Source organism: Blennius ocellaris (genome assembly GCF_963422515.1).
Source record: "Blennius ocellaris genome assembly, chromosome: 10".
Classification (NCBI taxonomy): domain Eukaryota; kingdom Metazoa; phylum Chordata; class Actinopteri; order Blenniiformes; family Blenniidae; genus Blennius; species Blennius ocellaris.
The window spans coordinates 21915451-21926710 of record NC_137659.1 but is presented as its reverse complement, the minus strand read 5'-3'; the positions used below and the strand labels follow the sequence as shown (position 1 = coordinate 21926710).

Below are 11260 nucleotides of genomic sequence, written 5' to 3'. Positions count from 1 at the left end.
ACATTTTTAAAAAAAAAGCTGTGAAAATTATAAAATATATTTTGTGTATTAAGAACCAGTTATTGAATTTGACTGCTGCTCAATGCAGGAGTACAGACGGCTAGCATTTAGCATTTAGCATCCTGCTACTGTGTATGGAATCTAGTAGCTTCCTGATACGCGATTTACATTAAGAAGAGATTTAAATATGGAAATATCAGGTATATAACATCTGTGGCCACTAGGTGTCTCTGTATGACCACAGAAAGCTGCGACGGCAACACAGAAAAAAACCTTGTATTTGACTGACGGGGCAAGAAAAACGACGCGGGCAGAGAGCCGCAGGAAGAATTCGGTGTGAGAAAGTTAGAAAGAAAAAAAGAGAGAGAGAGAGAGAGAGCGAGAGAGAGAGAGAGAGAGAGAAACCGTTACCGTGATGAAGAAAACAAAGCTTGAGGAACAAAAGTCCCAGAAGGTTCTGGAACAAAATCCACACACACACACACACACAGACCCGGTCGTGGACAATCTGAGCGTGACATCACTTCCTGCAGTCACACGGCCAGATGCAGCGAGAGTCACTCTTGTGACTTCACGGCAGTAGGAAAAACGAAAACTTGTGTGGTGTTTTGGCCGGCCGTTTACACGACAACGGCGTGTGGAGACACTGGATGGAGCTCGGCTACACTGTTTTCAGCGTTCCTGCCGTTCTGTCGGCCTGGAATTCTTCTGGAACATAAAGGCCGGGGTGTCACCAACTCAGCTGGTGGAGGAAAACTCAGGGAGAACATGCAAACCACACATAAAAAGCCCAACTGAGACTCAAATCTCAGACGTTTTCACCATGAAGCAAGATCGCTAAACCAGCAGAAAGATCAAATCCTTTACAAATAATTGTACTCGTCAGCTTTTAAAGAGGAATTTCTATTCTATATATTTTCATTATTTAAGAATCCTTAAGAAGCCTCATGAAAGGGAATATGTGCTTGCTTTGTGGACTGAGAGGTGATATTTCACATAGAAATCAATCTAGTAACATCCATGATGGATTTAACAACAACAACAAAAAAGATTTTTTTACTGACTATTCAACATCCATGCAGACTTTTGGGGATTTTCTGAACAAAAGGTTATTATTGACTTTACAGTGAGATTATGTAATCAATAGCAAGAACATTAGCTCTGCAACAGTGTTTTCTGACAGATGTGGAAAGTACTTGTTTCTTTGAATATTATTAGCCAATAAAGGCATTAACAGTAAATAAATATGATAATAGCGTGAATGAATGGAGCAATTTCAAGACTAAACTCCACATTTGATGATTATTTCAGTCTTGATGCAAACAGTGGTGAAACGTTTTCACCATCTTCTGACCAAAATATTACTTTACTGAGAAATAAATCCAATATGGAGGGTAAAACTATTAGCGGTAGTCTCCTTAATTAATATTTATCTGGTTTGAGTCGACAAAACAAAATATTTTACCATTTGTTTCTGACAACTATTGAAGAACTTGGAGGATAGATAGATAGATAGATATATAGATAGATAGATATATAGATAGATAGATAGATAGATAGATAAAATGTTAAAACTGTAAATGCCGGCCTGTTAAATGTGAATATTTTTGGTTTCTTTAATCTTCTGTCATGATAGGCTCATAATTTTTTATGAACCCAACATTTGTCACAGTTTTCTGACACTTTAAAAACCACACAGCCAATCAGATGGTGAATGAAACAAAGTGGATGAGGAGGATTGTGTTTAGTTACTAACGCGCCACGATTAAAATGACGCATGCAGCACATGTGTGCACGAGTACGTGCAGCAAATGTCGCCTGCGGAGGAGAAATGTTTCCTCTCCCCGGTATAAAAAGGTCTCGAGGCGAGAGCTTCAAATCTGAGCCGCCGCACTCGTCGTCCTCCTCCTCCTCCTCCTCTTCCTCCTCCTCCTTCTTCTTCTTCTTCTTCTTCTCTGAGACACTCTGACTGCGACGCCGTAGAGGAGCTGACTCTTTCTAAAGAATATAAAAAAGGCCTGACAAATTACAGGCTGTACTGCGCTCACATACTCTGCACTCAGCACATTTGGCTGTAAATGCCATGCTGAAGGTTTGAGTCATTTTCTCTGTCACTGCAGTGAAAGGATTTTCAGTTTGGTCGGCACAAACCTGCGACGGGCGAAGATGAGCCGGGCTCAGCTCTCTCTCTCTCTCTCTCCGTTCTCACACTCAACATTTCAAAGCTCCGAAAAATACAAAAACCTCTCGCGTCCGACGGACGCGACGCTTTAACGTTTTAGAAATGGCATTTCTCTGTGCCGAGCCCAAGCATTTCCAGGAGGAGAAATTAACTTAATATGGTTCCTAATTCTACGTTAATATGTGTTATTGTGGTTTTTCCACGGTGCGATTTACTGATCCCACCCCTTGAGCATGTACTGGATACCAAAACGTTTTTAGTGATGACAAGCACAAATGTTTTTTTTTATTATTATTTGGACTGATTACACAATTCCTGCACAAACTCTACCTATACCTACATCTCAACTACCAGCACCTCTTTAAAGCAGTCTGGAATACAGAATTCACACTCAAATCAATGTCATTTTAAATTCAAGTAAAGCACAGAGTGTAAAATTCACATTATTTACACAACCAACCTTTAATTTAAATCAATAATTTTAACAATCTGTACCCCCCCTTTAAAAAAAAAAAAACAACTTGTTGAAAACAACTTGTGCTTTTATCATAAGTCACACCGTGAATTTACAACTTTATTTACGACTCAGTCTACAATTCCTCAAGATATCGAGGTAAATTTTTCAGTTAAAAAAATTAAAGATGTGTTATTAAGAGTATTTAAGTTGCATGAAGCCGCATTTGACTCCAACATTACATTTTGGTTTTTGTGAATTACTTTTCCTGCCTCAATTTCAGTCGTCTCGTCCACTCATAAAGAGGAAGCCGTCTGAACGCATCCGTTAACCATTTAAGACAAACATTTTAATTCAGACCAAATTAAAAAAAAGGACAAAACTTTAATGAATTGTTTTAATTGTTATCACATCACTTATCAAATCAAGTTGACAAAACAGATCCAATTGAAGTGCAATTAAAAATACTTTAACAATTGAAATAAACAACGTGACGCATTGTTTGACAAAAAAAAAAAAAAAAAGTGGTTGGACTTGACAAATAAACTGTAAAGAAACTGTGTTTTTCTGAGATTTTAAGTGAACATTTTTATTAAAAAATATATCTTAAACCGAAGCTTGTTAAATCCATATTGTGTAAAGTTTCAAAGTCTGAAGACTCTTTTTCATACGAGCCGCACAAACTTCACTTTCAGCTGTGATGAGAAACAGCAACACGTTATAATAATAATAATAATATTACCGATATTTTAAGTTCTACATTAAAGTAGCTTGACACTTTGAAGGCAGACAGCTTCTCCACAAAATAATCATGTCATTCCAGTATTTGGGTAACTTAAATCTGCATCCAACCTTTAGTTTCATGCTTGTCGTGTTTCTACCGTAATTGAAGTTGCGTCCGCGCGACTAAAGTGAGGGAAACAGTCTGTAAATCACAGGAAACAGTCGCCGTCAGACCTGCGAGAGTTAAGAAAGTTTCTCCTTTAATATCAAGCTGTCTTCAACTAATATATTTTTAGATACGGCGGGGAGAAAAGTCAAGGTGTACAAACTTTATTTATAGCTGCCAAATGAGAAGAATATTTGAATTACATAAAGCGACAATGAGGTCACTTTTCTGGCTTCGTTAAATGGACGACGTTTGTCAAAAGAAGGAAACCCTTGAATCACATCTCCATAGAATGACTGTTTCACTACTCGGGGAATAGAGATTCATGTAAATCAGGCTCACTGAAAGTCTTTTAAACATATTTCAATCATATAGATTTGATATATGACCCGTTACTGATTTGGGGGCCCGTAACACCATGAAAAGTCAAGTTTCAACAACTTTATTTGTCGCTGGGACGGCACAGAGAGCAACACACTTTGTAAATCTGACTTTTCCTCTAATAAAAACTGCCGAGTCACTCTTCAGGTAAACGTTGAGTCGCGTGGATCCAGAAGTCTAAAGTGACTTTGGACGGGATCGGTCAAAACCAAGCACTTCAAAGGGGAGCGCAGCCTCCTACGTCACCGTGTTGACTTCTCCTTCCGCAAAAAGGTTGTTCGACTCCAAAACAAAACATCCAGAGAACGTCACAGTGAGAATGACTCGATTATGTCTTGATGCAAGTATCAGTAACGTCAGCCTGTTTTAAAACGTGTTTATCCTCCAAAGCGCGGGGCTCAAACCTGAATACTAGTAATCAATAAATACTTTAGTTTGTTACACTCTGGCTCATCGGGTGTAACTTCATTTCCAGTCACATTCCCGCTTCCTCAGGGCTTAAAAGAGCTTTTTAATAATGAGCCAAAGTTGGATTTGCGTGTCTGAAGACCTGTTGACACGCGCCATAAAACTTCTAAAAATACTTCAAGGTTCGCGTTGGACAACCGGGTGAAAGCGTTTTAAACATTAAACATGACACTGCTTGTTGAATGAGAACTGGATCCACGTTGGACCGCTTCAGAAATCCGGGAAACGTTAAAGAGGATACTGTTTGTATAACAGACAACATTAGCTTGACTTTTCCCAAATCACGGGGCTTAAAATGAAGGATTTTAAGTTGAGTTGAGTGGTTTTAAACGCACCGGCGCAAACTGCGGCTGTGAAATGGCCAGACAAGTGTTATTTCCCTGGATGAGACGGGTGTTGGGGGGCCTGATGAGGGCCGATGGTAAAAGACTTTGTGTCGGTGAGCAAAGCGAAGCTGGAGGAGAAAATGTGACCTGCTCACTTCCAAACTTGGTGCTGAAGGGAGAGGACGAGGGTCTGAGGGGAGCCGGGAGCGGTGGGAAGAGAGGAGAGGCAGGGGAGGAAAAGCCAGGAAAAGGTCCAAGTCACTTTGTTCTTCTTTTTGGAAACGAACTCTGGTTGAACCCGGGGAGACGCCAGACAGTTTACAAAGAGCCAGGCATTACTCTCGCACTTTTCCAAGCCTTGCAATTTAGCAAGAGGGCCCCAGCCTTCCTCCGGCTTCCTCCCGCACAGGGTGCACTCTTTAACCTTTGCAAATCTGATGAAAATCTCAAGTGTCCGCACGTTCCTGCCCTTCTTTTTTCTTTTTTAATAACCAGAAGGAAAACCTGAGCCAAACTGTGAGTCACAGGAGTGAAATGTCAGCGAATAACACCTCATGTTAAATTAATGAAAATGGCTTCCCCTCCATACGGCACCGAGCTGTTTGTCTCCGGCAGACAAAGTGAACGAGGCCCTTCGCCATAATCTCAAAGTCAGCTTCAAAAAAGTTGCGTTCGCAGACAAGGTTTATATTAGATGTTGTGTTTTATTCCCTCCCTTGAAAGGGCCGGCGCTCCCCCCCTCCGGAGGCTTCCATCAGGCGAGCCGCCCTGCTTTTAATCTGCTGTTAAGTGAGTAATAATTCACACATTCCTTTTCATGACTTTGACCCTCGTCGCCAACGTAAACAGAGAATCCTCCCGACCTGCCTCTGCATGTAAAACAGCTCACTTAGCAGACTCGGCTACAGGAGAGCAGGGGAGGGCGACCGAGGCCCGGACCCCCCCCCCAATGACAGCAGCTCGCACGTGTGATGTGTGACAGATCGCGCGGAAAACAAGCCGTAAATCACACAAACGACACGTTTTTATACGGCATAAATGCACCGTGGCTTCAGAGAGGAATGCCTTCACAAGCATGACCTCTGCCCCCCCCACCCCCCACCCCCCCCCACCTCCTTGCAATTAAATCCACATTTGCTGCTCATCTTTACAAAAAAAGGAAAAAGGAAAAAAAAGACACACACACACAAACAAAAACAAGTGATGCTGAGCCACGGAAACGCCATCAAAACCGCGTATCGCATCCGTGTGGGCGCTCACCTGTTTTCTCCTTTATTTCACACAAGACGTTGAAGAGAGCAGGTTTCATTCTGTGGCAGTTGAGTGCATGTTTCCTAAAAAGAGGACAGGGACACCACTTTTCAAATCAATATTCAAACAAGTGGCAACAGAGGAAAGCAACAGCAGAGGAGTGAGGCATGCTTATTTCTAAAGCTTGATAAAGTCACCTCTCCATATCCCAGCCAGTAACTTGGCTTCAGGTACGTTTGTCACGCTCAGTCGCAACTTTAAACAGATTAATTCTTATTTGGATGGTGAAACGCAACAATATTGCAGCCAATGGGAAAAGCAGTGCGTTTGTAAATATCACCAATAGTGCATACAGAGGCTCTGTTCCATGTTATTGTTGCTCAGGATTATAATGTAAGCTTCTTTGTAGGAAGGCGCAGAGTGTCAGCGGAGCTCCATCCCGAACCCCCCCCCCCCCTCCCCATCCTAATCTGCAACAACCCCGCAATAATTAACACTTCCGATGAGGAAAAATAAAAAAAAAATACAAACCCGAAAAGTTCTTTTTCAATAATTAATCGTGATTCGTGACAAGTTTGAAGCTGTCTTGCCCCCTCACTTCATTTCCCCCATTTAGAGGGAAAAGCCCCACAATGTTTATTATCTCCGCCACCGCATCCCCCGACGCGCGAGGAACCGGCGCTCAAGTGTGCGGTGCGTGCGTGCCAGTGTGTGCGTGCGCGCGCGCGTGCCTGGCCCTCACCTCGCCTGTGCCTCGTCCAAGCTTTGGTCTGTGATGGTCATTATTTGCTGTAATATGTCTCCGATGTCCTGCTTCCTCCCCTCGCCGTCCGTCCCCGCCGTGCCGTCCTGCATATGCTGCGCCAGGCCGGGGTGTCCGGCCATGCCTACCCCGTGGGAGTGCATCAACCGCGGCTGCTCGTCCATCCCTGCCCACGGTCCCCGCTGCTGCTGCTGCCGCTGCTGCCGCTGCCGCTGCTACCGCTGCTGCTGCTGCCTCACCTCCAACTTTTGGATTGGAAAATAAGCAAGACGCGGAAAGAAGAAGGAATAAAAAAAAAAAAAAAAAAAAAAAATATCCTCGGAAATTCCTCTGGATTCCTCGGCGTCTCTCTCTCTCTCTCTCTCTCTCTCTCTCTCTCTCTCTCTCTCTCTCTCAGCTCCGACACTCCTTTTTTTTTCCTTGGTGAGCTTTTCTGGATTTGGGAGGAGGGAGACTGACAAACCCTCTCGCGCTCTCTCTCTTTTGCTCTCCCTCCCTCTCTCCCTCCCTCTCTCTCTCTCTCTCTCTCGCTCTCTCTCTCCTCTCCCTCTCTCTCTCTCTCTCTCTCTTCCAGGCTGGTTTAGGTGAAATCTGATCTGAATCCCAGCTCCTGGCCACTCCTGCACAGCTACAGTAAAGGAGGAAAAAACACCGGATTGAACATTGAAAAGGCTCCTTAATGTGATTAAAAGTGGAGCGCGCGCCGGGCTCCTCCTAGATTTATTAGGGGGGGAAAAAAAAAAAAAAACAACAACAACCTCCGATATGCGCAAAACTGGATGCGCCAAAGGGGAAGAAGAAGAAGAAAAAAAAAAAAAAAAAAGAAAGAAACGCGGACCCGCACGCAAAAGAGGCAGCGAAACTTGTCCGCGCGAGCTGCGGGATACAAAGTGAACGCAACTGTTATTGTTCCGCTCGCGTCTGGTCCGCACGCCCGACTCCCGACCGGAGGACGGATGGGGGAAGCCTCCGCCCATCGAGCCGCGGATTGGAGAGGGAGGGCGCGCGCGAGTCCCACCTCGGTCCTCCGCCGGCACGTCAATCATCCTTCCTGGGGGGGGGGCACCGTAATAAACATAAAGAGATGTGACCGGAGCGGGTGGCGACGCCGTGATGGATCGAGAGTCAATATGTGGCCTAATAAATAATTGTGAGTGGCAGTAGACGCTCTGACCCGCCAGCACGAGCTCTGCCGGTGGGGGGGGGGCACCGTATATCTCACCCCACTGGATATTTACATCCACGTAATCAGGGTCCGAGGGGGGGATAAATCAAGAGGAATTTATTAGGAGGAGCAGCAGGGGTTGTTATTTATTTATTTATGTATTTATTTATAATAAATAAAAAACAACGCAGCTTGAATTCTCCTGACTGAGAAAATAAAAGCTCCGTCCATCAATCAGTTCCGTTTACACGAGGAAACGTTCACCTGCCGGGGCGTTTTCGTGGGTCTGTACTCTTAAAAAAAAAAAAGACCACTTTGATAGATTTCATTCACCGTTTCATTTTGTTGTTGGCACAGTGGCGTGGTGGCTGGTCACCGTAAGCAGAGGTTCGATTCCACTGTGGCCCTTGAGCTCCGCCCCCTTTTGTCCCACCTAGACAAATAGAAAGGAACGAGAGAGAACCATTTGACAGTAAAACTATTGTTTATTGGGGATTAGTTTCATTACCCGAGAGGCCCGAGCTCGCCTCACGGTCAAGTTCAGTGTTTACACAGTAAGTGACGCTTAAAACAGTGTCGCTTTTATGTTGGGCCACTAGTGGGTGCTGTTGTTGCTTGTTGTCATGTTGAAACCGCACACACGTGCACAAAACTAAACAATCCGGTGACACATCTATGAAACTACCAGGTCCCAGGAGGATGTGCGGAACAACAGCCCCCCCCCCCCCCCCCCCCCGTTTCCATGGAGACAGAGTTGGAGCGTTTCAAAAAAGGTCTAGCTAGGGATGCGTTTTGGGCGGACACCCGAAACGCAACAAAAGAAAATCATTGTTGTGTAAACGGGGTGTGCCGGGGGCTCTCAGGCTGTGTGACTATAAATATATACACTATATATATATATATATATATATATATATATATATATACTGTATTTTTTTTAAATCAGGTTTAGTTTAACTTGATTGTTTTATCTGATTCATCAGCAAAAAAAAAAAAAAAAAGAGGCTGTAAGTTGATCTGTCAAGGCATTAAAGGAAACAATGAGTCACCCCCCCCCCCTCCGTCGTCAGCGGGTGAAAGGTCCTCCAGGTGTGGACGGCGTGGACATGCGCAGTGTCCCCCCCCCCCCCCCCCCCCTCACTGTCTGACACGGGCCCTTCTTTTACTGCCCGACGGAAATCGATCAGCCAGTTTTCTCATTACGTGCTGAATAGGGAGGTGGGTAGTAATTGTCACGAGGGGCAGGGTGAGGTTGAGGGTAGTGGCGGCGATATTGTCTGACACTCGGGAGCTGCAAGACTGCACAGGCTCAGCCCCGGAATGGAAGTGTGCGGTCTGAACAGCCATTCTGCCTCATTTTATTCCCTATTTAACAGGGTCATAATCTGAAGAGGGGACAGGCTCGTATTTGTCTTGCGGAGACGGCGCTTCCGTCGTAATCGTGCAGAAAAAGAAAGAAAAAAAACCAGCACGAGTGTCACGCTTGTGTTTTTACGTTTAAAAAAAAATAATAAAAAAAATGTTTTTTTGAGGCAATTATTGCACTGTAAAAGAACGACCTTGTGTCTCTTTGCTTCTTTAAAGGCAGATCTTTGTAAACCTCCAGCGCATCGGTCTGCTCAGCTCTGATTTACAAATCAAGGCAGCATTGATTAGTGTGAAATATGATCTAAAGAGCTCATTCTTTTCGCTCTAAATTCAAATTTATTCCGCTGCGAGCCAATACACAGAAATGACCTTATTGCTTGGGAAGCTGTTGGGGAGAGTAAACTCCGAACGGAATAAATAAGATCTTGTTTATGGCTCCGATTGCTGTATTTCAGATAAAGCACCATTTGGAGGCTTTAATGAAAGAGAGTAAAAAAATAAAAAAAATAAAAAAAAACATCTGACGTCGCATATTTTCCCTCCATTAAAACAAATGTGTTGTTGCAGCATTAATATTCTCATAAAAAAAAAGGAAAAAAAAGTGGGATGTGATTATAATTGCAAATGAATTTTGATGCAAAAATATTCTTATAAATAGTGGATGTTTTTCTGCACAACTTGTTTTTTGCAGGGACTGAAAATGCTAATGCTAAGCATGAGGCTATTCCCAGCAGAAATGTGAACTAGTTGGATTTGTTGACTTGTGTTGTGTTACCATCGTCCCGCGAGGCGGCTCTGATGAATATAGAGAGAGACGGAATGTACCGGAGATCATTTAATGCATCTGTGACTGGAAACCACAATATAACCAAAGTCACAAGGAAGATGAATGGAGCACTTATGAGCCGCGCGCTCACGTGAAATTAAGCTGTATAATCATTCTTCCATCTGGAGAGAAAATGTGGTTGGTTAGTGTTTCACACCGGTGTTGTGGTAAGTTACTGAAAATACTTGAGCATAGTTACTTAAAAGGAGCTTTTGTTTGAGTCTAACGACTGATTCATGAAGATCTTGTTAGCGGGAGGAAGATGCTATTGCTAATCGCAGGCTAAAGTTAACACGTCTTTCATGTTGTCGTCAGGAGGATTAGCGCTACTTCTCGAGAGTTTAGTGAAATAGTAACAGACAAATGCCCTAATAGCAAGTCATGTAACAGGAGTTTGGAATAATAGTCACTGTGAGGACGAAAGCTTACGGTTGGCCTGTGGAGCAGGTGGAGGAGACAGCCACCTCCACCTGCTGGGGTTGCATTATTTAATCCCTGATAGTAATCTGTTGCTTTAAAACAAACAAACAAACCAAACAAAAACATTACCAAGAGCCCATGAATAATGGATTGTTCAGTGAGTAGGTGCAGCAGCAGGTAAAAGCAGATATCTGGGGAATGATAACAAACTGGTGGCGAGTCCACGGCGGCGCCCTCTCTCTCCTCCGTGGACCTGGGGGGGGGGGGGGGTCAAACAAGCTCCTCCCGGGGAGGGCTGCAGGTCGGAGCAGGCTAAGTTATGTATGAGCGAAGAGCACACCGGGGGAGAGGAGCAGCAACTGCATGGCACATCTCTCCAGGAAGTAACCTTGATGAAAAATTCAGTTGTTTGCAGCTCCTGGCGTCCCTCAGGCATGAATAAAGTGAGGCCCAGACAGAGAGAAAAGACCTGGGCTCAGCTCGAAAACTACTCACCGGCACACACACACACACACACACACATGCGACTAGCATTAGGAGATGGGTACGAATTAAACTTTAATCAGGCCTCAATAGATTAAGCGACAGGAGCAGGTCAGCTTTTCCGAGCCCTCGCGCTGCGTTCGGTCCACCGTCCTCCTCTGAACTCCAGCTGCACCAAACGCCCGCTTTCTTCACACCTCGGATTAAGAATTTAAAACCATCAACACGAGCCTCCGTCGCTGGCGCTCCAGAGAGACGGATGTGGGTCGCCACATGCCGCGGAG

At 44.2% G+C, this 11260-nt stretch overlaps 1 protein-coding gene across 1 annotated transcript in view; it reads right to left on the bottom strand.

Moving 5' to 3' along the window:
• LOC308135417 (pre-B-cell leukemia transcription factor 1-like) overlaps positions 1-7623 on the bottom strand; it is a 71986-nt gene extending 64363 nt beyond the window's left edge. The window contains 2 exon segments of the mRNA XM_080503391.1: positions 5961-6034; positions 6694-7623. Of these exon segments, the coding sequence (XP_080359517.1) occupies positions 5961-6034; positions 6694-6878 (259 nt within the window). The 5' untranslated portion in view covers positions 6879-7623.
• Between the last annotated feature and the right edge of the window lie 3637 nt (positions 7624-11260).